Below are 26,555 nucleotides of genomic sequence, written 5' to 3'. Positions count from 1 at the left end.
TGGGAGGCTGGCTCACCACTCGGTAGGATTTTCAAATACTTAGGCGAGTACTGGACTGTAGCTAAGCCCCCGAGTGGGAGGGTCGCTCACCACTCGGTAGGATTTTTAAATACTTAGGCGAGTACTGGACTGCAGCTAAGCCCCCGAGTGGGAGGCTGGCTCACCACTCGGTAGGATTTTCAAATACTTAGGCGAGTACTGGACTGCAGCTAAGCCCCCAAGTGGGAGGCTGGCTCACCACTCGGTAGGATTTTCAAATACTTAGGCGAAACGGGTTCGCAGCTAAGCCCCCGAGTGGAAGGCTGGCTCACCATTCGATAGGAAATTATTTTTACAAACTTAGGCGAAACGGATTCGCAACTAAGCCACCCGCTGGGGGGTTTCCCACGCAAACAAAAACAATTACAATCGCTGGGAAAATTATAACGCTCTTGTCTTTGATAAATAAACTACAGAAGTTTTTCTTATTACATCTCATCCGAGTGAGAATTCAAGTATAAAAGGGGCGGAGCAGCTCCGCATTCCAGGCTCGCGGCTCATCAATCTGGCGATCAACATTATAAAGGTGGTACGCTCCATTGTGGAGGACTCTGGTGACTATGAAGGGACCTTCCCAAGTAGGAGCGAGTTTGTGTGGTTTCTGTTGATCCACTCGGAGGACCAAGTCTCCTTCTTGGAAGGCTCGACTCTTCACATTTCTGGCATGGAATCGACGCAAGTCTTGATGATAGATGGTCGATCGGATCATGGCCATTTCTCTTTCTTCTTCCAGGAGGTCGACTGCGTCCTGCCGGGCTTGTTCTGCTTCATCTTCAGAGTAGAGCTCGACTCGGGGTGCATTATGAAGCAGGTCACTCAGCAAAACTGCTTCGGCCCCGTAGACCAGAAAGAATGGGGTTCTTCCGGTCGATCGGTTCGGGGTTGTCCTCAATCCCCAAAGAACTGATGGAAGCTCGTCGACCCATGCACCTGCTGCGTGCTTGAGATCGTGCATCAATCGAGGTTTTAGTCCTTTGAGAATTAAGCCGTTTGCTCTTTCCGCTTGTCCATTCGACTGGGGGTGAGCGACCGAAGCGTAGTCGACTCGTGTGCCCTGAGAGGCGCAAAAGGCCCTGAATTTGTCAGAATCGAAGTTTGACCCATTGTCAGTGATGATGCTGTGCGGAACTCCATATCTGAATATCAACTCTCTGATGAAACTGATAGCAGTGCAAGCATCAAGATTCTTGATAGGCTTAGCTTCAATCCATTTGGTGAACTTGTCGACTGCTACTAGCACATGAGTGAAGCCGCTCCTGCCCGTTCTTAGTGGTCCAACCATGTCTAGCCCCCAAACAGTGAAGGGCCAGACGAGTGGAATGGTTTTCAGGGCTGACGCGGGCTTGTGCGACATATTGGAGTAATACTGACATCCTTCACATTTGTCGACTATCTCTTTTGCCATTTCATTCGCTCTTGGCCAGTAGAATCCCGCCCGGTATGCTTTAGCCACAATGGTCTGAGAGGACGCATGATGACCACAGGTCCCCGAGTGGATATCATCAAGGATCTGACCTTCTTCTGGTGTTATACACTTCTGACTGACTCCAGTCGCGCTTTCTCTATACAACTGTCCCTTTATGACTGTAAAGGCCTTGGATCGACGAACGATCTGTCGAGCCTCTTCTTCGTCCTCTGGGAGTTCTTTCCTTAGGATGTACACGATGTACGGTATTGTCCAGTCGGGAGTGATGACCAAGACTTCCATGATCAGGTCGACCACAGCTGGAACTTCAACTTCAGTCGGATCCGTGGCACTTTTTGGCTGCGGAGCCTCTTCAGTGAAGGGATCCTCCTGAACTGATGGTGTGTGGATGTGTTCCAAAAACACATTGTTGGGAATGGCTTCTCTTTTGGGACCTATTTTTGCCAAATCATCAGCTGCTTGATTTTTCAGTCGGGGTATGTGATGAAGTTCTAACCCCTCGAATTTCTTCTCTAGCTTTCTCACTGCATTGCAATAACCAGTCATGGCTGGACTTCTGACGTCCCACTCCTTCATCACCTGATTAACCACCAAATCTGAGTCGCCATAGACCATGAGGCGACGTACGCCGAGTGAAATGGCCATGCACAACCCATATAAAAGTGCTTCATATTCTGCCTCGTTATTGGAGGAATCAAAGTGGATTTGAAGGACATATCTGAGCTTATCTCCTTGGGGGGAGACCAATACTACCCCGGCACCGGAACCATTCAACATTTTGGAACCGTCGAAGAACATGGTCCAATGCTCCGAGTGAACCTGAGTCGGCAGTTGCTGTTCAATCCACTCGGCGACGAAATCTGCTATTGCCTGGGACTTGATAGCTTTCTTTGCCTCAAACTTGATATCTAGAGGAAGGAGTTCAATCGCCCATTTTGCCACTCGACCAGTTGCATCTCTGTTGTGCAGGATCTCTGACAATGGAGCGTCGCTGACGACTGTGATGGAATGATCAGAGAAGTAGTGAGCAACCTTCTTTGTGGTCATATAAATCCCATATACAAGTTTCTGATAATGAGGATATCTTTGCTTCGACGGGATCAAAACTTCAGAAATATAATATACTGGGCACTGAACTTTGAAGGCTTTTCCTTCTTCTTCCCGCTCAACCGTAAGTACAGTACTGCCGACTTGTCCCATGGCTGCGATGTAAAGCAGCAAAGGCTCTTTGCTGATTGGGGCAGCAAGCACCGGCTGGGTGGAGAGCAGAGCTTTGAGCTCTGCAAACGCTGCATCAGCTTCAAGAGTCCACTCGAACTTGTCTGACTTCTTCATCAATCGGTAAAGAGGCAATGCCTTTTCACCGAGACGAGAGATGAATCGACTTAAAGCGGCCAAGCAACCAGTAAGCTTCTGGACGTCATGCACTCGCACAGGACTTTTCATTCGGAGTATAGTACCGACTTTTTTCGGATTGGCGTCGATTCCCCGTTCGGAAACGAGGAAACCGAGTAACTTTCCGCCAGGAACTCCGAATGTGCACTTTGATGGATTAAGCTTGATATCATACCTCCTGAGGTTGGCAAAGGTTTCAGCAAGGTCAGTCAGCAGGTCGGAACCCTTCCGTGACTTGACCACAATATCATCCATGTATGCTTCCACATTCCGACTGATTTGAGTGAGCAAACACTTCTGAATTATCCTCATGAATGTGGCTCCGACATTCTTGAGGCCGAATGGCATGGTAACATAACAGAAGCACCCGAACGGAGTGATGAAAGCTGTTTTGATCTCATCAGGCCCATACAGACGGATCTGATGGTACCCGGAATAGGCATATAAAAAAGACAGTCGCTCACATCCCGCAGTCGAGTCGACTATCTGGTCGATGCGGGGGAGAGGAAAATGATCTTTCAGGCAGGCCCGATTGATATGTTTAAAGTCAATGCACATGCGAAGTGACTTGTCCTTCTTGGGGACCATGACAACGTTGGCGAGCCACTCGGAGTGGTAGATCTCTCGGATGAACTCCGCTGCTAAGAGCCGAGCCACCTCCTCACCTATAGCCTTTCTCTTCTGGACGGCGGACCGTCGGAGATGTTCTTTGACAGGTTTTACTTTTGAGTCGACTCGTAGGCGGTGCTCAGCCAGTCCCCTGGGAACACCCGGCATGTCAGAAGGCTTCCATGCGAAAATGTCCTAGTTCTCACGGAGGAACTGGATGAGCGCTTCTTCCTATTTGGAGTCGAGTGTTGTTGAGATATGAGTCGGAGCAGCACTGGGATCGGTCGGGTGAATGTGAGCCGGCTTCGTTTCGCCAGACGACTGAAAAGCCGATTCTGTAGCGGGTTTCTTGGCTCGCAACAAATCACTCGGGTCTGCAGTCTTCTGGTATTCCTGCAGCTCCACCACTGCCATCTGAGCATCAGCAATCTTTGAACCTTTCTGAAAACACTCTTCTGCTTTCTTCCGATTGCCTGTAACAGTGATCACACCTTTGGGACCATGCATCTTCAATTTGAGATACACATAACATGGTCGAGCCATGAAGCGTGCATAAGCCGGCCTGCCCAAAATAGCGTGATAAGCACTCTGGAAATCTACAACTTCGAACGTCAACTTTTCTTTGCGGTAATTCTTGGAATCACCGAAAACCACATCAAGAGCAATCTGGCCGAGTGACTCAGCCTTCTTCCCAGGAATGACTCCATGGAAACTCATGTTGCTGGTACTGAGTCTGGACATCGGAATGCCCACCCCTTTCAGCGTCCCAACATACAGTATGTTCAAACCACTGCCGCCATCCATCAAGACTTTGGTCAGTCGAGTGCCTTCGACAACTGGGTCGACTACCAAAGCTTGCCTCCCAAAGGTGGCAATGTGCATTGGGTGATCGGACTGGTCGAATGTGATGGCAGTCTGAGACCACTTCAGATAACTGGGTGTTGCTGGAGCAACCATATTCACCCCACCGTTGATAACTTTCAGTCGACTTTTGCTTTCAACATCAGCAAAAATCATCAGGGTGGAATTGACCTGGGGGTATCCATCATCACTGTCTTCCTTGTCCTCAATTTTGTCCGACTCCTTTTCCTTATCTTTGGGCTGCTTGCCCTGGAACTGCTGGATCAAGAGCCGACACTGTCGAGTGGTATGTTTCGGGTAAATGAACTTACCCTCTTCATCTTTCTTGGTGTGGATGTGACATGGCAAATCCAACACATCATTTCCGTCTTGGTCTTTAACTTTCTTGGGGTTCCAAGGTCCTTTGGGTTTTCCCTTAAACTTTCCTTGAGTTACAGCCAAGGCTTCCCCAGGAGCAGCTGGCTCGGCTTTCCGCTTCTGTTTCCGATTGGAATTTCCTCCGATTTCTTGAGCGACTGACTTGAGCTTGCCACTCCTAAGTCGATCCTCATCTTCACCGTTAGCGTACTTGGTGGAAATCTCCATCATCCGATTCAGAGACATATCTCCATTCGACCGAATTTCAGATTCAGTTCTTTGTACTTGACGCCTTCTTTGAAGGCACAAACTGCTTAGTGGTCAGGCACATTCTCTACCATGTGATGTAACGTGATCCATCTCTGGATGTAATCCCTCAAAGTTTCATTCGGCTTCTGCACGCAAGACCGCAGTTCCGTCAGCCCTGCCGGTCGCTTGCATGTTCCTTCAAATGTGGTGACAAACACTCGGGCGAGATCTTCCCAAGTGTACTGGGTGCTAACTGATTCAGCCACGCTCTGGCCGAGTGCTCCAACATGAGAGGCAGGTGCTTCATGGCCACTTCATCATTGCCACCGCCAATCTGGACGGCCATTTGGTAGTCTTCAATGTTGGGAACGTAGTAATTTCAAAAAAATTCCTACGCACACGCAAGATCATGGTGATGCATAGCAACGAGAGGGGAGAGTGTTGTCCAGGTACCCTCGTAGACCGAAAGCGGAAGCGTTATAACAACGCGGTTGATGTAGTCGTACGTCTTCACGGCCCGACCGATCAAGCACCGAAACTATGGCACCTCCGAGTTCTAGCACACGTTCAGCTCAATGACGATCCCCGGACTCCGATCCAGCAAAGTGTCGGGGAAGAGTTTCGTCAGCACGACGGCGTGGTGACGATATTGATGTTCTACTGTCGCAGGGCTTCGCCTAAGCACCGCTACAATATTATCGAGGATTATGGTGGAGGGGGGCACCGCACACGGCTAAGAGATCTCAAGGATCAATTGTTGTGTCTAGAGGTGCCCCCTGCCCCCGTATATAAAGGAGCAAGGGGGAGGGGTGGCCGGCCATGATGAGGCGCGCCAGGGAGGAGTCCTACTCCTACCGGGAGTAGGACTCCCTCCTTTTCCTTGTTCAAGTAGGAGAGGGGGGAGGAAGGGAGAGAGGAGAGGAAGGAAAGGGGGGCGCCGCCCCTCCCTCCTTGTCCAATTCGGACTAGGGGGAGAGGGGGCGCGCGGCCTGCCCTGGCCGCCCCTCCTCTTCTCCACTTTAGGCCCATGAGGCCCATTAACCCCCTGGGGGGTTCCGGTAACCCCCCGGTACTCCGGTTTTATCCGAAACTTCCCCGAAACACTTCCGGTGTCCGAATATAGCCGTCCAATATATCAATCTTTATGTCTCGACCATTTCGAGACTCCTCGTCATGTCCCCGATCTCATCCGGGACTCCGAACTCCTTCGGTACATCAAAACTCATAATATAACTGTCATCGAAACCTTAAGCGTGCGGACCCTACGGGTTCGAGAACAATGTAGACATGACTGAGACACGTCTCCGGTCAATAACCAATAGCAGAACCTGGATGCTCATATTGGCTCCCACATATTCTACGAAGATCTTTATCGGTCAGACCGCATAACAACATACATTGTTTCCTTTATCATCGGTATGTTACTTGCCCGAGATTCCATCGTCGGTATCTCAATACCTAGTTCAATCTCGTTACTGGCAAGTCTCTTTACTCGTTTCGTAATACATCATCTCGCAACTAACTCATTAGTTGCAATGCTTGCAAGGCTTATGTGATGTGCATTACCGAGAGGACCTAGAGATACCTCTCCGACAATCGGAGTGACAAATCCTAATCTCAAAATACGCCAACCCAACATGTACCTTTGGAGACACCTGTAGAGCTCTTTTATAATCACCCAGTTACGTTGTGACGTTTGGTAGCACACAAAGTGTTCCTCCGACAAACGGGAATTGCATAATCTCATAGTCTTAGGAACATGTATAAGTCATGAAGAAAGCAATAGCAACATACTAAACGATCGGGTGCTAAGCTAATGGAATGGGTCATGTCAATAACATCATTCTCCTAATGATGTGATCCCGTTAATCAAATGACAACACATGTCTATGGTTAGGAAACATCACCATCTTTGATTAATGAGCTAGTCAAGTAGAGGCATACTAGTGACGTTTAGTTAGTCTATGTATTCACACAAGTATTATGTTTCCGGATAATATAATTCTAGCATGAATAATAAACATTTATCATGATATAAGGAAATAAAATAATAACATTATTATTGCCTCTAGGGCATATTTCCTTCATTCAAGCCAAGTATCAGGCTTGGACTCACCAGTGAACTTAATAACTCCAGTCGCCAACCTGAAGTTGGGAGGAATCACAGCGGCCCTGATGGCTCTACTAAAGCACTATGGCTCCGAAACATGTACTCTGCTGCTGGTAGGTGCATCTCTGTCGTGACCTTCTTGGTGAGCTCTGTTCCTGTCGACCAAACCTTGAACGAGGATGGATCTCACATCAAAGCCTGGGTCCCTGGGGTCGACTGGAATCCTTGGCCCAATACTATGAGGGCGCCTGTCATCCTGCTGTCGAGGCACATACGACCCGCTCCTCGGGGGAGGGGTGGGCACTCGACGTCGATCGTCACGATCGAATCGGTGATCATACTGCTCACGGTTCCCGTACTAATTACGCCGGTCCCCATGTCCGTGACGCCTTGGGGGCGATCTTGGGCTATGAGCCGATTGGACTGTGTCTGCAGCAACGGATCTGCTATGAATCCTGTTCCGCGACTGAGAAACAGCGGAATTCTGGTCTCCTGCTGCCTGGAGTAACGCTCTGATCTGCAGCAAGCCTCTGCCAGCCTCCGACTGGGAAGGCTGAATCGACTCTGCTATACGGGCTGCAACTGCTAAATTCTGAATCGGAGTTCGATATACCTGCGGGGGCGGAAAGAGCTGACGTCGACTGGATTCTAGAACCCGTTGTCGCGCTCGCTCGTCGAGTGCTCGCTGGAGGTTCTCCAGTTGAGTGCGCTCGGCCAAGTTTGCCAGGCGCGCATCCTCCAAGGCACGAGCCTCGGGGGTTTCTCCAACGATAGGAGTGTGCAGTGCATCCATGTTCCAGCGACGAAGCTCTTCTCTCTGCATCGACGTGAGAGGCTCGGGGAGATATTCCTCATGGGGACGCGACGGGTCGCCTCCACCTACGCCTCCGTCGGTGCGGGGAAAACCAGGAGGGCTGGGCGGTCCATCGACCATCAGAACCTCCGCCGCCGGATCACTGCTGTCGCACTCAGATGCGGTCTCTGTGGAGCCAGTCGACATGTCGAACAGGCCGTAGAGGGATTCGTCGGGCTCGATCGCCGCGACTTGAGGGGTGGCCGACTGGCGTGCCACCGCGTGTCTCACCCACCGCTGAAGTCTCGACCGACCGGAGCGCTTGCGCCGGCGGGAAACGGGGAGGGAGGACAACACAGGAGCCGACCGATAGTGGGTTGACGGTTGTCGCAAGAGGAAGCCGCGGACACACGCGCGAAAGTGCGTTGCCCCGCGGACAGGGAGTGCGTCCACGTCGAGCGGAGCCTCCTGAAGCCAAGCAGAGTCGTCGGCGATGAACGTGAGCGCGCCGAGACGGATCTCGCGGCCCTCCACCAAAACTCCACCAGAAACCATGATGATTTGGATCGGAAAAGATCGCAACTCCTCCAAAAAATTGCTAAAACACCTGCCCCACGGTGGGCGCCAACTGTCGTGGTTCTAAGTCTGACAGTAATGCAGGGGGGTAGGTATGGAGAGGCAAGGTCTTAGCTATGGAGTAGTTGTAAGCACACGAGGTTTTACGAGTTCAGGCCCTTCTCGGAGGAAGTAATAGCCCTATGTCTCGGAGCCCGGAGGCGGTCGACTGGATTATGCGTGTATGAATTACAGGGGTGCGAACCCTTTACACTAAAGAGGGGGGTGGCTTATATAGAGTTCGCCGGACCCCTCCGGCCCTCAGTTGTGCAGGGTTTTAAATACATTAAGGTCGGGCGTTACTGGCAACGCCTCTAATAAAGTGCTATGATGACCATAAAAGCCACTTAATAACCGACCGTTAGCGTGCGGAGTGCCTTTAGGTCTCCTGGCCGTCGAGTGGTTGGATCTTGGTCGAGTGATTGCTTCTTGGTCGAGTGTCTTCGAGTCTGTCGAGTGGAACACCTCCAAGTCGATTGAAAGGTGATTTCTTCTTGAGATGTCCTTGGGTAGGGCAGCTGGGACAGGTCCATGACCCTACCCTAGGTACATAGCTTCATCATGCGGCACCCATGTATTTGGGTGTACCGCATTGTTTGAATGTTTGTTGTGTTGTGTTGTATGCTGGAGCGCACTTGCGTGGTCCGTAGATGGATCTGGTTGCGCCGTCCTTTTGATGCGAGCCCTCGCGTGGATCGCGTACTGGCTTGTGTGCGGCATCGGTTGCCGCATTATGTTGGCCGTGAGGTCGTCTATCTGGCCAGATGAACATTTTAATTTTTGGTTGCGGGGGATCTAAGGCCTCCTCATCGAATTCTAGTAGCAACTTCCGCTTCGGGTAGCTCTCGGTGGGGCGATTACCGCCGTACTTTGCTGCTGTGTTGAGTACTTTACTCCATCTGATTCGGAGTGTGTCTTGCGCAGCCTTGAGCCTTTGCTTCTGCTTTTTTAGACTCCTCGCGGTGGCAACAAGCCTTTGACGGGCATTATGTTGCTCCGGGTGTCTGTCTGGTGTGATGTCGTCCAGACTGTTATCTTTGACAGAGTCAGGTTGTTCGGTTTGATTCTCCGTGTTGCCGCGGTTCGGCGATGGTTCACCCCGCTCTAACGCTGGGTCTATATGATCGTTGTTTCTGCCGAGGCGGGATTTGGAGCGGCGCTTACGCCACCGCTTTGACTGCTTCTCGAGGGGACAACCCTTCGTTGCGTCCTTCCGTTCCTCGTCGTCGTCTTCTTTTGGTGTGTCCACCATGTATACGTCATGTGATGAAGTGGGCGTCCAGTGCCCTGTGGGCAGTGGTTCCTGTTCGTCTCCTGCATCGTCGTCCATAACGTGGATGTCTTCGGAGTCAGAGTCGAGCATGTCGGTTAAGTCATCGACAGTGGCTACTAAGTGGGTGGTGGGTGGGCGGCGAATTTCTTCGTCATCCGCATCCCAATCCTGCCGGACATATTTCGGCCAGGACTCTCCTGATAAGGAGAGAGACTTTAATGAATACAGTATGTCACCAAAGGGCGAGTGCTGAAAGATATCTGCGGAGATAAACTCCATGATCGGCGCCCAACCGGATTTGATAGGAACGGGCGCAGGCGGTTCGGAGTCCGTGGCCGGAGAAGTATCCGGCAGTTTAACAACACGGCTCTCATGAAGGGTAAGATCGATATTCGGCTCGATCGCCGATGAGGATAAGGCTTCCGTGGCGGGGTCCATCCACCCGTCCATGGACGGCGCAACTGGCTTCGAATTGAGGGTCGAAGCGGCTGCCGGTGCGATCTCCTGAACAGTGTCTGATGGTAGAGCTAAGTCGTACTCATCATGACCGCGTGGCGCACAAGGCGGAGGCTCGAATCCGTCGAAGACCAAGTCTCCGCGGATATCGGCCGTGCAGTTTAAGCTTCCAAACCTGACCTGGTGGCCAGGGCGTAACTTTCGATCTGCTCCGGATGGCCAAGCGAGTTGGCCCGCAGTGCGAAGCCGCCGAACATAAAGATCTGTCCGGGGAGAAAAGTCTCACCTTGGACTGCATCACTATCGATGATTGTAGGAGCCATCAAGTCTAATGGCGATGACACATAGGAACTCTCAATGAAAGCACCAATGTCGGTGTCAAAACCGGCGGATCTCGGGTAGGGGGTCCCGAACTGTGCGTCTAAGGCAGATGGTAACAGGAGGCAGGGGACACGATGTTTTACCCAGGTTCGGGCCCTCTTGATGGAGGTAAAACCCTACGTCCTGCTTGATTAATATTGATGATATGGGTAGTACAAGAGTAGATCTACCACGAGATCAGAGAGGCAAAACCCTAGAAGCTAGCCTATGGTATGATTGTATGTTGTCCTACAGACTAAAACCCTCCGGTTTATATAGACACCGGAAAGGGCTAGGGTTACACAAGGTCAGTTACAAAGGAGGAGATATGCCTAGCTTGCCTTCCACGCCAAGTAGAGTCCCATCCGGACACGAGACGAAGTCTTTAATCTTGTATCTTCATAGTCCAACAGTCTGGTCAAAGGATATAGTCCGGCTGTCCGGAGACCCCCTAATCCAGGACTCCCTCATGCGCAGTAGTACCCGAGTCCATGTACCAGTCGCCTCCACCGCCATAGTTGCTCGGCGACGGCGCCGAGTGTAGGGCGGCCAGGAGGGTTGGGTCCCATGGTGCAGATGCCGGCGGCGGCAGATGGCCTCCATAGGGTGGTGCCTGGGCGGGCGCGCCGTAGCCATCAAGGGGTGGCGGCGTGAGTGGGGCACCGTAGGGCTGGTAGGGGGCGCCGATGAACGCCTGGTGGCCCGCTGGACGGGGGCCAAGGAGACCCGGTGCAGGAGCCCGCGGGACGGGCATGTGATAGGCGTGGACGACGCCGTCCACGGGTTCTGCCCGGCAGCCCACGGTGGAGGCGGCTGCCGGAAGTGGGGCGCCCCCCTGCGCCCTGCGCCTGCTGCTGGCAGCGGCCCCCGTCACCCCGCCAGTTGCGCCGGCCCCCGCCACCTTGCGATTGCTGGGGAGGTGCTGGGGGCGCGGGCGGCATCGGGTAGTAGCCGGCGGGTGCCGGTGGCGCGGACTGGCGGGGGGCGGCCGGAGGAGCAGGGCCGCCGCGGGTGGTACCGGCGGCGAGAGCGGTGTGCTGGACCCATTGCTTCAGATTCGTCATCCGGCGCTCCTCAAGTTTGAGGTACGCGATGGCGCGCTGGAAAGTGGGTTGCGGCAGCAGGGTGAGGTTGGACGCTGCGTTGCTGAAGTCCTCATTAAGCCGGGCGGTGAGGGTGCTCAGCATGAGGTCATCAGAGACCTTAGCGCCGATGTCGCGAAGCTCGTCGGCGAGCATCTTGAGCCTCATGCAGTACTCGTCGATGGTGGAGTTGTCCTGGTGACAGCCGAAGAACTCCTGCTGCAAGAAAACAAGGCGTTGGAGTTTGTTATCGGTGAAGAGTGCGTTGATCTTGGCCCACACGGTGCATGCATCGTCGTCCTCGGCGACGACCGTGTGGAAGATGTCCTTCGAGACCGTCTGATAGAACCAACGGATGATCGTTGCCTCGATGGCGGACCACTCCGGATCGCCGCGCATGTACGCACTGTCCACGAAACCGTCGATATGCTCGGTGAGATAGGCTATTTTTTTTTAAAATAATACATTCTTTTTATTAATTTTCATAAATATTACGCGGGATAAAAAAAATTCAAAAATAATACACCGTCGGCCCGCTGCAGGCCGACTGGGCCTAGTCGGCCCACAGCAGGCCGATTGGATTCCAGTCGGCAAGATTAAAAATACATGATTAAAAATTGTTAAATGTGTGTATAAAAATTGTTTCTTATCTATACAAAAAATATAGAATGTGTATGAAAAAAAGTTGACACCAAAAAATATGTTTGAAAAAATTGTTCCAGTTCCATACAAAAAGTGCAACCAACCATACTTAGGTCTGTGATGCTCCCATACCGGATCCGAAGCTGGAACATTTTTTTATACACGTTTAACCTTTCATTCCAATACATGAAACATTTTTGTGTACTCGTTGAACATTTTTTCAAATACATGATTAACATTTTTTTTCAAACATATTTTTTTGGTGTCAACTTTTTTTCATACACATTCTATATTTTTTGTATAGATAAGGAACATTTTTTTAAATACATGATTAACATTTTTTACAAACATATTTTTTTGGTGTCAACTTTTTTTCATACACATTCTATATTTTTTGTATAAATAAGGAACATTTTTATACACACATTTAACAATTTTTAAATACATGCTTAACACTTTTTAAAATATATTTTTTATGTCAACTTTTTCATATATATTGTACATTTTTTGTATACATCAGGAACATTTTTTTATACACGTTTAACATTTTTTAATTACATGATTAACATTTTTAAACATATACTTTTTATGCCTACTTTTTTTGCAAAAACAATTAGCTCACAGTGAGCCAATTAGCTTCAGTCGGCCCACGGTGGGCCGACAGGACGCAATCAGCCCACAGTGGGCCGACAGGGGCCAGTCGGCCAGCTGTAGGCCGACTGGAATTCAATCGGCCTGCTGTGGGCCGACTAGGCCCAGTCAGCCTGCAGCGGGCCGATGGTGTATTATTATTGAATTTTTTTATCTAGCGTAATATTTATAAAAATTAATAAAAATAATGTATTATTTAAAAAAAAAATAGCGTGCGATAGTACTCACGGAAGACAAGATTGAAATAGGTCTTTCACGCATAGTACGACGTGCTGGAGCTGTCGAAACGGATAGAAACTCAGGCCTCAATATTAAAATCATAGATGGCGGCGACGGAGGGCTCGGGATCAGCAAACAGATTGGACGAGTGGGTGGTGGAGGAGCAGGGAGAGGAGGGCCACGACATGACGGCGGCGTGCAGATGGGAAGACGCAGCGGCTGGCTAGGCGCGCGTGGGACAGAAGGAGGCGGCGGCGATGCGAAGACTACAGCGGCACGACACGAGATATGCAAAACACCAGCCAAGCTAGCTAGTGCACGCGTTGGACAAGACGACGGAACACACACGCGAGAGGACGCGGCTGCAGCGACACGGGACGTAGCGGCTCAGTGGCGTGGGACGCGTGGGCGGCAGCGGTGCGTCACGGGCGGAAGCGGTGGTGGGGTGCGGCGGCGGCGCGTGGAGGCGCGGCGGCGGTAGCGACGGCTATCATAGGGTTGGACCGAAAAAGATGATACCATGTAGACAAATAATTTGCAATACGATATGTTGATTGGGGTGCTGGTGCATGCATATATAGTATAAGGGAAGATCTCTACCTTAGTTACACAAGACTAGGAGGTGGACCACAACTTCAATACACGTGCAATATAAAATATATACTCAACAGCTGGGATCATATGCCCAAGCACCGATAATCTATAAAGCAATGCTTTGCCTTCATTTTTTTAGAGAACTGCTACACGTACAACGTATTTGTACAATTTGGCGTACAACAGCCCTCAGCAGCTGTTCGATCAACTGGCCGGACGAGTGAGATCACGTCGTACAAAGTTGTACACACTATTTGTTGTACGCACATCAATTTCGTTTTTTAATATACTTCACCTTTTTTTGCGGAAATTGTATACTTCACTTAATTCAAAAATAAAATCAGACCATTTTCTAAATAGAAAATACAGTGAACGCAACCTTTTTTTATCAATCCTTGTATGATAATGTGATCTTCCTACCAAGTAGGAGCAAAATACCAGAATTAGAATACATCGGAAAACCATGCACATGTGTTACAAGATCACACATCGAAAATGATTCCACGGTGTTGACACCACCAACGAGAATGAAATATTAACAAGATCACATTGAATGTTTTCTTTCAAGTTTATGAACATGTATTATTCTACGTTAGATCCGCTGCAACACATGAGCACATTGCTAGTCTATGATATACTTCACTTAATTGATAAATAAAATCAGACCATTTTCTAAATGAAAAATACAGTGAATACACTTTTTTTTTCTACCAATCCTTATATGACAATGTGATCTTCCTATCGAATAGGGGCGAAATTCCAGAACTAGAAGGCATAGGAAAACCATGCACATCACAAGAGATCGCATATCACAAACTATTTCACGGTCAACAACAACACAAACGAGAATGAAATATTAGCAAGATTACGCATTTATGTAAGGTAAATGATTCAATCTGACCGACCAAACCGTGTATCAAATCAGCCTGGCGTGCGAGGCCTCAAGCATTGCTCTCTCCTTCACGTCACTTCTGTATTTCTCTCTTCCCCATAGACCATCCATGTGATGCACCAAGAAAACCCTGACATGTGGGACCGCCTTGGCAGAATGGCTACAAAAAAAATAGAAGAAGAGTTTTGGTTAAGTGGGGTAATCCTTGTAAAAATGCCAACAAACTGGGGTAAAAAAAGAATCAACTCTTAAACAGGTTTATAAACATACTCATGTATGCACTCAAAGACTCAAAGTAATGTTTGCGTCTTGTCATGATAAACGGAGGAAGTAATTGCTGGCGGCGCACCCATCAGTTTGTCATTATTGAGCAGAGACTCGCAAGTATATACAATATGCTGGAGCTAGTAGTACGAGTTTGAATGAAGAATATTCAAATTGTTGGGAGAGCTATTTCCGAGGCTTCTCAAATTTAAAATAACAAATTTAGATTGTTTTTTCCCAGCATTGTCCACGCGGTCTGGCCATTCATCTTAGAGAGGAATGAGCCTACCTACCAATCTTTCATCGGCCCTGATATGTGGGACCACCTTGGGAGAATGGTTACAACATTTGAAAAAGTAAACCATAGCACGAGTTTGGTTAAATGGGGGTAAACCAGAACAATTTTAGTTAAATGGGTAATCCTTATAAGCAAATGCTAAATGATGGGAATGAGAATTAACTATTAAAGAAATCTAAGCAAATAAATATAAACGTGCTCATCGAGAAGCATTAACGTACGCATCAAGAGCGTAGCCTCGCGATGTCCACGTCGACACAGGTACGACAAGAAAATCGGATGGAGCTAGCGAATGGGTTGGGCAGGAGCGCGAATGGTTCGACTTTTTAATCCCACACGCATCCTCTCTCCTTCTTTCCACCCACCTGCTAGGGTTTCCGTCGTCCCGGCCACCGCTGCCGCCGCCGGCGCCCGACGCCGCCACCATCCCGGCTCAAAGGTCAGTAGCGCCGCTATCTATCTTGCTCACGCTTGTAGCTTCACCATCTCCCTCCCTTTGAATCAGACTTTGCCTCCTCTTTCCCCCTTCCCCATAGCCTAATGTTCCCTCTGCCTCCATCCCCACGCTTGCAGCGGCGACCCAATGAGGAGCTCCGGACTCGGCTGGAGTAGCTCGAGCAGCGGTGGTGGTCCACAACGCCATCAACGTCTTCCTCGGCAGAGCAACGTAGGCCGTACAGACGTCCGGCTCCGTCCTGCTCTAGCGGCGCCGCCTGTCCACCCGACGAACAAGAGAGGATTAAGGAGGAGATGCACGACGGAGGTGCACACGCTCTTCCCTGTGGGACGACGGTGGTGTTCTTGCTCTAACCAAATTCCACCCCCTCGATCCCAAGTCAAATTCAAGTTCGCTTTTCATCAGTCTGATGACAAATATTCCTGTTTGGTTGACGGTGGTGATCAAGGGGTGGAATTAGTTCATGCGTACAATTTATTAGCACAGCGCCACACCAGAGTACTTATGGCGACGATGATGACGAAGCAAGCTGACTTCTACTTCCGGCATACTGTTGGCTGATGCTTTGTACAGCAGCAATGCGTACTCGACCTCCGATTCGAATTTTGATCATTGCACAGAGCTGGCTCCATTAACTTGGACACTCACGAACACAATAGCCTCTGCCGATCGATTTTGTGGCCGGCCATAAACGCTACGGATACAAACAAAATCAATTGGACACAATAGCCTCTGCCACAAGTGCTGGCTGTTTGCTTTATTACTAAATTCATTCATGGTATGCAGGGTACATGCATATATGAATCCATACTTGGATGGTTGGACTGTTGACAAAATAGGTTCGTATGTGAAAATAACATTAAGCATTAGAGCATTATACTTATTCAGATTTGGTCAGAACATACATATACCAGCTAGGCCAATTGCTTTTTTCATGCTACTGTTAGCATGCACTGATGTAGCAATACTAAGAAGTCTAGGCCCGCAAGGGTTCCTTTTTGCTGGTTTTTTTGGAATTTTTTTACAGCCTCTTAGTAAAACGACGCGTGTAACTGTCGAATAGAGAGTCCCTGCGATGCCGGATGGTCGTTCATATTTTTTTAGCAAACAGTTTAATAACGTGGCCTATGGAACTGCCTAGATATTTGCATGGGTTTTGGAAGGCGGTAGAACCAGCCAGCGATCTGGTTTGATGACACGTGCGAACACGTGTAAGTGTTTCCGACGTTCGCTTTGGTTCGTCATCCCTGTAGAATTCTGGAGAAATATCGGGAGGCAGAACGAGCACACCCCCTAACCGCCCTATATCTGTATATAAAGCTATTCTCGACCCATATCCATCAATCCCGGTCTCCCTGCCCACATCCTCCCCCAGATGGGGCGTACTGGTATCGTCGTGCTCCATCGCCACACCGGACACACAACGGCCACGCCATGACCAGTGAGATCCGCGCGAGGAGGGAGATGCATTAGGGAGGATTCAGGCTGCTCACCGGCGAAGCCCTCCGACGAGCGGCCTGGCCCAGGCGAGGTGGATTTCGTCGGTGAGCCCCTGTTCCCTTCCTCCTCTTCTGCGCGATCTGGCCCGGCGGTACGGAATCCTCCCAGATTTGGCTTTCTTTTTGCACTCCACTATTCCCCGGCATGTCGTCGTTAGTCGTTTGGTTCCTGTGGCCCCTGCACCGACGGGAGAGTCCGGTCTTCCCACCTATAAACGTTCTGGTTCTTCTCCACGAGGACACGACGACGAACTCCACCACGATGAACTGCTCACTTTTAGCTGAAATTTACCTTGCATCTCTCTGTACTTCCTTTTATTACTCGACTGTGCCGTAGCTCTAGGATTGCATAGGGTCGCCGGGATCCCAGTGTTGCATTGGCTGCCTGCCTTCTTACTTAGATCTCTTCCTACAGATGCCCAATTCTTTTTGTTTGATGTGTTATGTGCAGTGTTATTGCCAGGAGTGGTCTTTTTGGTTCTACGAGAATGAAATGTCCAAGACTTCAGGTTAAGTTCAGCCGCCCTGCGAGCAAGAGTACCATGGACCTCTACTACGAGGGCATGCCAGATTCTCCACAAGCTCAGTCGCGAGTCGTACTACATCCTCTGCAGGAACTGTAACCACTTCTACTACGTGCTCTGCCATAATCTCGGCATCCCCAAGCTTCCAAGTAAGGGTAAGAGATTCAGGCTTTGTTCTTCTGATTAGCCACTGGACTATGGTCTTCTCCCTAAAAATTAGTCACTAGACTGTATTTTTAGGCAGTGTGTTGTGGCGTTTGACACATCTTAATATCATGATTTACTACAGAATGGCCATACTTTTCATAATTGAAGCTTGGTACCGATACTAGCTGGATACCAGTACTAGAAAAAAATTCTTATTTGGTCACACTCCATTCAATGGCTACATACTCGAATAAGTGGTTGTTTGGATGAATAAAATTAGTGTCAGTTTTCAAAGAACGTATTTTCATTGGATTGTTTTTGGAAAATCCAATTTTACTTATATAATTTACTTAATAAGTATGAACAGAATCTTGTCTGGACTATAAAATTGTAGTATCCATTGCCATTAGCAGATGGATATTCATCAGATAGACATACATACTTGTTTTCACTTGAATCCAAGCAAAATATCATGTAGATTAGATAAATTGTACAGTTTTTTTGACTGAACCATGAAGTTTTGTGATGGCTTACCTATTTTGTACAACTATGGGTGTCTAAACGAGGAAAGAGTCTTTATTTGAGTCTTGGTTAAAGTGAAAATTGTCTAGAAGAAGTGTAAGGTAACTCTGTGGATTCACTTTGTTTTAGCACAATATGTGTAGCAACTGCAGTTTGTCAACTCTCAGCCAAGCAAGCTTAGTTCTTCTCAATTTTAGTCCCTTCTTGTTACAGGAAACAATCTGAATTATGGCGAGGATTGGAATTATGTCGCTCATGAGGCTGTTACCTCAAACGTTGCGCCAGTTTTTTAGGTGCTTGCGCATCACATCTTCGATCTGAATTTGGGTAAGCCTGTGCTATATGGTAATTATCCCATCATTATAATGGAACGAGTATTTATTTTGATTTGCCTTGTGATCCATAAAAAAAGGATATCTCATTGTTCTCTAGATTGTCACGGAGTGGGCTTTCATTGTTTTATATGATCTATGTAATCTTTAAAAATTACAATTTAAGGTCTTGATAATTGAGGTGAACATGGTCAAGTGTTGAGCAGTTTGGTGTCAGAGATTGAGAATTGAGATTTTTTTTCCAGCAAAAAGAAAACTTTGTACTAATTACTCTTGTCTATTTTCCACTCTGATGCTTTAGATGTTTAATGATTTCATAGTTTTTTGTCTATATTGTCAGTGTATTTGCTAATTGTCAAGTTTGTACAGGTTTTAAAAAACGTTTAATCCCTTGCTGCGCATAATTTGTATAGGCAAAAGTAGCAATCTCATTTGTTTGTTCTATTGTCAGAATGACAGATGGTACATGGAAGTAGTAGTGCATGCCATTCAGTTGGTAATATTGTTGTACTCTAAAGGAGTTACCTTATTTTGTTTCATTCTATTCAGGTTGGTAGTGCGTGTCTTGCACAAGATAATTACCGTGTTGATGGATTATATAGCAGGTTCAATGTGCAGTTTTAAATTTCTTTTTTATCTTGGCTTCCTACTCTTAAGAGTTTATTTGTTCTAACAAGGTTGAAAGGAGATACAGACAATCTGCACATATCGTAGCCTATCAGGGATTGATTAATGACTAACTGAGCTTTTTCCTGGCTTTGACTTCAGATGTTGTAGTTAACTCTATGTACCAGGAACATGTAGTTTGAGATTGGTTTTAGTACTGAATATATAACTTTTAAGGGAACTCTTATATTCACTTAGATATGCTAGATGGAGAAAATAATAATTAAAACAATACTTTTTGATGTGCTATGGTTATGGCTGCCCAAGATAGGAAGGGTGATACTTTATTTCCTTTTTGTTTTGTTGGAATCTAATCTGTCTTGGAAAATATATTTTGATGTATATTTGTTTTACTTCTTTGTTTTTGTCTGAATATTGTGAATGAGCAGCATGAACACGGCGTCTAGAGGAGCACACAAGGCAATGGAGTGATGAATGATGCCTTCGTTTTCTAGATGGCAAAACTATGTATAAAACACACTCAAATGTATGTGCCCCAAAAGAATCTCACAAGGAAAAAGTAAATGAGTATATGTTGATTGGTGCCGAACATACAAAATTGTAACAAAATTGTAGATATACGAATGGAGCTCCCTAGAGCAACTAGCACTTGTTATTTACCAGTTTATATCAGATGCCATCTTTAGAGGGCCACTAAATATACTACTTTCAGGTTTCAGCCAATCAAAGCACTGTACCTCTTCTCTTACACATTCTTCTTTCTATTTACATCCTGTTCTTAAAATAGTGCAACGACAGAGTAACAAGATGATGATGCATGTAGCCATGACTGGGAGTACGGTTACATCTACCGACCAAGTCGGCTTATTCATATTCTTTGGACACTGCTGGATTCGTCTTGGTGATATGTGGCTCTTATACAATTTTATATACTTGTTTCGAACTTCCATAGGTCATTTTTGTTTTGTAAATAGGCTTCACCCCAGTATTTTGGTACCACTTTGTTAGTACCAAGTAGATTTGTCTCTTTATCCCTGCTTGCATCATGAATAAACTTTATGAATAATTAACCATACATGATTGTCTTCCACATTGTTAGAAAGACAAAGACATGCCCACATAAAACATATAGCAATTTTTTTAGTGTATCAAGAAAAACAATTGCTAAACGAATCAGTGAGGCGCGGCGTGCCGTCGCGCACAACTCGCTAGTATTCTAAAGGGATGTAAGAAGTGTCTTGCTTGACATCCTCTTTTTGTTACAAAGAAAAGTGGTTATTGATGTAAACTTGGCATCAAGACTATTTAAGTATATTTAGTTCAGGGGATGTTAAATATGTTGCTATTTGTGATTTAATCATTTAAGTATCTTTTCTGCTAAGGTTCTCTTTGTGGTTTTTCATGTAGCAACGGCATGGTTCATTAAATCTTTGGCACACAATGAAGTGTTTAGGAAACTCGATCCAGTAAAGCGGAGTGTTAATTTATCTAAATACGTCCAGTAAGTTCATGATGTAGCAAAACTTACATGGTAATGCCCAATCTTTTGCATTGCATATGTTAGATAAGGAGACTCATGTAATATGAAGGAAATTACACCATAAAGTTTGTCATGATAGTATACTTTATCAGCATTATTTTCATATATACATTATTATATGCTAGACATTTTTGTTCAGCTAACTGAGAAAAACATCAACTGAGAAGACTACATAACTCAATAGTTAATCCAGTGTTTATCCAACAGAAAATATAGGCCACCTGTAGAAGTAGACTCGTTACAAAATCTTTCCAATAATCTGACAAGTACATCATGTATCTAACTCGGCCAAGTAAATTACACACTCATATCTTGGGTTTTAGGTACATTTATGTTTAAAATCGAGGCAACAATAGCTAAACCAGTATTTAATCTCTTTTATCAAATTGTGCAGAAGCATTCTATATAGGTTTATCTGTACAATAGCTGATATATTAAAGTGAGTAGCTTGAACTACATCACTTGTAAAGACTCCCTAAATTATAGACATATCCAAAACAAACTGCAGTACTCCTTCCTTCCCTATAGTATTTTATAAGTATATAGTATCATAAATGCTTCTTACTATTTTGGTTACCGATTTAATCAATTCGTTTGATGTGCTTTAGTAATAGCTGAAAGTTTTGGTGTCACCTCTATTGTAAGGGGAGAAAGAACTATAGGTCAAAGCCTCCTCATATCTGATGCTGATATATTTAGCTTTAGAATTATGGATTTAGATGTCTTCCTGATTCCCCTCCTCTTTCATTGCCCTACTTTTAGAGCTTCTCTTCTTTGTTTGTGCAGATTTTGTTTCTCTATGTCTTCCTGATTCCCCCCTATTTCAGTGCTCTACTTTTAGAGCTTCTCTTCTTTGTTTGTGCAGATTTTGTTTCTCTATGCCTACAAGACAATCGCAGAAAATCCAAGAAGATTGACACGAGTGACCCTGGACCCGGAGGCTGTACCAATCATGTTTATAGCACTACAAACTTGGAATACGTCCAGTATTTATTATCTTGGTAATTCACTGCATATGAAGAAAGGACAACCGTTCATGGGTATGTATGCCCTCATCTATTTCAGGCCACATGATATGACATATGCCTTTAGAAACATTTGTTAAATATCCATTGGGATTACCAATTTGGTCTTTAATCCCAGAATTGGATATTTTTAACAGTTTTGTTATGGTCTTTTCCATTGCAGACCCATCCCAAGAGGTATCGATCTGCAGAAACTTACATCTAGGTGTTTGTCCTGAACATATATGCATAGGAGGTGATGGTTACATTTAAGGTAGAGAGATTCTTAGAGCTATGCACTTGTTCACAAAAGCTGAGGAAAGTCAGGCGATATTCTCTATCTTGTCACAGCTGTGATGATTTTGCTTAGGAATTTTTTGTTAATTGACATACATTTTTGTTAATTCGTAGGCACTTTTGTATGTCGTTCATTATGATAATTTTGCTTAGGAAGTTTGGAATGAAAGTTCTGGCACTTTCAATATTCACCGTATTTGTAATAGGAAAGTATTTAGTCTACACGTACTATTCATGTTCATGGTGATACTATATTGTAAATATTAGTGCTTAGTTCATGTCCTTGATGAACTTTTTTGAATTTTTACTCCTGGTGGTGGTCGAGCTCATCTGGTGGTGGTTGTTGCCGCTCCTTCTCTCCACGGCGTAGACCTTGTCGTCAAGCTCATCTTCTATCCTAAGGTGTGTGTTGTCTTCCTCTCTGTTGTAGTTACTTCCACATTATTAAGTTCATCTTCTATCCTAAGGTGTGTGTTGTCTTCCTCTCTGTTGTAGTTACTTGCACATTATTATATGATCTAAGGCACACATGATATATTGAACGTCATGAAGTCGGATTTATTTCCATTTCTTCAGTTTGTGACACAAAGTTCCGTCCAGTAATTGGAAAGATTATTTCTTGACTGTTGTTCTCTGGAGCTCATTATTTTAGTCCTTTTCTCTTAGATTTTGACTAATCTGGCTGCTCTGGTGCTCCACTTTCTTATTTGCAGGTGATGATCTTTCTGCAAGTTGCTGCCTGGGTTTATAGGTTGGTGATTCTTCTATCCCTTGATCTTCTTCTGTGCATGTGTCATATGTGCTTACATCTATGTTGGGTGCGGCTGCAGTCCCGTTCGTTTCTTTACAAGACACAGATGACAGAAATGCCGCAATGGGACCAGGTCGTTACCTTTTTCCGTCTCTGTCCACATGTATCCATACAATTGTTTGTTCGTCGTTTGCCCACTTATATGTGTATATATGCTTCTTTCTAACAATGGTCGTTTGGATGCATATGCCCATATTGCCATTTTTTGTGAAGTATGTAGTATAACCACTGGTTATTCCTTGTAATATCCAAATGGTATAAGAGATTTTGTTAGTGCACCATTAGCATATTCTTTGTTACTGGATCACTTTAGAGTTTATACCAAATATTGTGGACAAAATGTTGCTTTGGTTTTTGTTCTAGAGCACTTTGCATAATGTCTGAACTAATAGGAGATTTGTTTTACGAAAGAGTTCAAATTAGGATGAAGAGGTGTTCTTCCATGGTGGCCAAAGGTGAGGCGCTTCTCCGGCCAGATCCATGGCCACCATGTTGCCATCGACGTCCACCGTCTTTAACAGATCGATCGAGTGTGCATCACTGAGCTGCATGGCTTCCCCATCTCCCAGTTATCAGAGGGTGTCATGTAACCTTTAAGAATACATTCTCTAAGCGTGTTGATTTTGCATATCTATATCTTAAAGTTTTACATACTTGCACGTACCAGTACTAAATATGCATGTATTTTGAGTGTGATGGAATAACACACCTTGATACAAACAAGAAATTGGAAAGGGCACTTCCCAACCTGGCATTGCCCCAACTTCGTCTCAGGCAGCCCCACCGGGTGGCGCCCCAACAACTAGTGTAGGTAGTCAAAGTGTATTAATTGCGTCTTGTCAAAACAAACGAAAAAAATATTGAATGGAGACTCGCTACTACATTCATATATTCAATATGCTGGAGCTGGTGGTACAAGTTTCAATGGAGACTTGCTAGTATATTCAAATAGCTGCGGAGAGCGAATTTCGAGGCTTTGCAATTATAAATTAACAAATCACTGTTTTTTGTTAACCATTGACCAGGAGGTCTCGCCATTCACTCACATGAGCGTAACTACCGCTGTTTCATCGATCATGACCTCCCTTAGAAATGTATACCATCGAATTTGAAATGGTCAGAACTGAAAATTGAAACTGAATGCGCAAGCGGCGAGCACTATGTGACAACGCCTTTTTCGGTCAATCACCGAATGCGGGTTTTTTGGTTAAATGTCGTTTTTCATTGACTCTAATGCCACAATCAAAAGAAGATACAAACATAAGGAGCACACGCCTGTCCTCCGCACCACTGCGAATAACACGTAGGACTTGGATAAACCGCTATCCTCAAGACAGGAACAAGCAATCTTCGCAAAAGATACGGAATGGGCAATGCATGCTACTGTATCACCAAAACGGATTCAAAGAAACCGATGGATACAATCAGATCGCCTAATGTATGTAGTACATTTCAAGCTCCCCCAAACCTTCTTCTAGTTTCTAGTAGTTCATTTACATATATCCCCGGAGTCGGCGTGCCCGCTCGACGACGACTCTGTAATGCTCTGCAACGCCGGCCGCCAGTGCCGGCCTCTGCCGCGTGCGGCGGCCATGCTCCGGTCGTGCCGGTCCTTCTCCATCCGCTTCCGTTCCTGGACGAAGCAGAGTGGGCAGATGAGTGGCTGCGATTGCGATGATGGATCGAGCTCGTAGGTGAGGCGAGCGTGCCATCGATTACCTGGTGATCGGCGGGCTGCCTCAGTTCGCCGTTGGTTTCTGTGGCTGCGTTGCCACCTCTCGGCCTCGGCGGTTGCCGCCGCCGGTGCAGTCGCGGCCGCTCCTGCTCGATCGCCTCGTCGCAACCGCGCATCCTCTCCTGCTTCCTCGTCTGCACGGCCTTGCTCACCTCTGCACGCACAACGGAACGATTAATCTCTATGCAGGTAACAGAGCGAACGGGACAAGAAGCGAAAGGAAGCCAATCCAAGAACTGGCGGATTCACCGGGATACTAATTAGGCACTGACCTTGGGAGGTGATGAGGCGGTAGACCTGGCCGAGGTGGAGCGTGTCCCTCGGCTTGAGGAGCTTCACCTTGGTTATCCTGGCACCTCCTCCTCCTCCGGGGACGGCGGGGTCGGGGTCAACTCCTCGAGAGTCGTGATGGAGGAGGACGAGCGCGACGTAGTGGCCGGGGTTCCTGCGCATGACGTCCGCCGCGGTGGCCGGCCAGTGGAGGCGCTCCACCTTGCCGTCGCCCGGGTGCTGGATCACCACGGCCGCCGCGTCCGCCGCCTGACAGTTCCCCATGTCCGTCGGTTTGAGTTCTCGCGTGCGGACTCTGGATTCTGATGAGATGAGAAGGACGGGGCGTGGTTGGGATTATATGGGGGAGCCGAGACGAGAGGGAGAGGAGTGTGATTAGCGAGGTGGTAAAGGAAGCCATTTTTAATCTACTTGTGGACGTGCGATGTTGTTTGTTGCGAGGTGATAAACGAAGGGGTCAATCAACGCTCGTTGATTAATTCATCAGGGTTCGTAGAAAATTGGTCGGCCGGATGGAACAGAGGAAGAACATAGTAGATTTTTTTTTAAACATAGTAGATTTCATCTCTTCTTGCGCCATATGTCGACAACGCTCTGCAGGCTGCGGGCAGTTATACCAACTGGACCATGAAAGAGTCGTCACATGTAAACTTACATATATTTGAGGGCAGCTTGTGGGTTTTTGTTTGATAAGTACTGGGTCCATATGTTTCATAAACATGTCTGTTTAATCTCTGGGAGGACAATGTACTCGATGTAATTTTTATTATGTTTAGAGTGTCTTGTACTTTCTATGAACCTTTATAATAGATCTGCTCATTTCTTTGCAAGAAAAAGGGATTCCCCTAACAACCACTTTATAAATGCTCTAAGAATTGGCCAAAAAAAATACTACACTAACTATTTGAAAATATGTTGTATCTTCGTTTTGTCTCAATTCAATCTTCATAAAGTTTGACTAAGTTTACTGAAGAGGTAGAAGAAAAAAGTCAACATCCATGACAAGTAATATCATTAGATGCATCATAGAATATATTTTTATAAGGTATCTATTCCTATTATGGATATTAATATTCTTTCAACAAACATGTCAGAGTATACAAAGTTTGACTTGGGACAAAATTAATATGCAATGTATTTTTGAAATGGTGAGGGTATTTAGGAATGGCCGTATGCGCCATGAGCTCCTCGCCATGTGGTGATAACAAGGCACGGGGTACACATGCGTGGTACCGGGACATCATGGGCGGAGCTGGGCGGCAAGCACCTAGGGCCAACGACGGAGTTATGTGTTATCCAAGGGGGCCACTCCCAACCCTTCCCTTGCGTTATCGAGCCTTTTGCCTCCATATCTTCAACTTCTCCGCTCCCCCTCCTAGTTTTTGGCTAGCTCAACCACTAGTCAGGGCCACGTGGAGTTTTTTTTTTACTCTTACCTGTATATATTCTCTATTTCTCATAGAGACAGATGTATCATAGACTAGTATTATCAGGGGTGGCTTGGATCCCAAATAGTGCCATAGAATAATATCATATTGTCAGTTCACATACTTACTTGTAGAATCTCAAACACAAGCGAACCAA

At 46.6% G+C, this 26,555-nt stretch overlaps 1 protein-coding gene and 1 long non-coding RNA gene across 3 annotated transcripts in view; one reads left to right on the top strand and one right to left on the bottom strand.

Moving 5' to 3' along the window:
* LOC119353116 overlaps nt 1-25,235 on the bottom strand; it is a 47,662-nt gene extending 22,427 nt beyond the window's left edge. Inside the window, exon 1 of the mRNA XM_037619707.1 lies at nt 24,953-25,235. Coding sequence (XP_037475604.1) covers nt 24,953-25,235 — 283 coding nt within the window. The remainder of the gene's footprint in view (nt 1-24,952) is intronic.
* LOC119353118 lies at nt 21,032-23,470 on the top strand. 2 transcript variants are annotated; one of them, XR_005170317.1, is made up of 6 exons: nt 21,032-21,873; nt 22,022-22,111; nt 22,460-22,536; nt 22,848-22,885; nt 22,965-23,018; nt 23,357-23,470. It is a non-coding gene; the product is annotated as an uncharacterized LOC119353118 (long non-coding RNA). The 2 variants fall into 2 exon arrangements; XR_005170316.1 differs by lacking the exon at nt 23,357-23,470 and having other exon boundaries at nt 21,033-21,873; nt 22,965-23,082.
* Nucleotides 25,236-26,555: the final 1,320 nt, after the last annotated feature.

Source organism: Triticum dicoccoides, chromosome 2A, assembly GCF_002162155.2.
Source record: "Triticum dicoccoides isolate Atlit2015 ecotype Zavitan chromosome 2A, WEW_v2.0, whole genome shotgun sequence".
In the NCBI taxonomy this organism is placed as follows: Eukaryota; Viridiplantae; Streptophyta; class Magnoliopsida; order Poales; family Poaceae; genus Triticum; species Triticum dicoccoides.
This window is presented reverse-complemented; position numbering and strand designations above follow the sequence as displayed.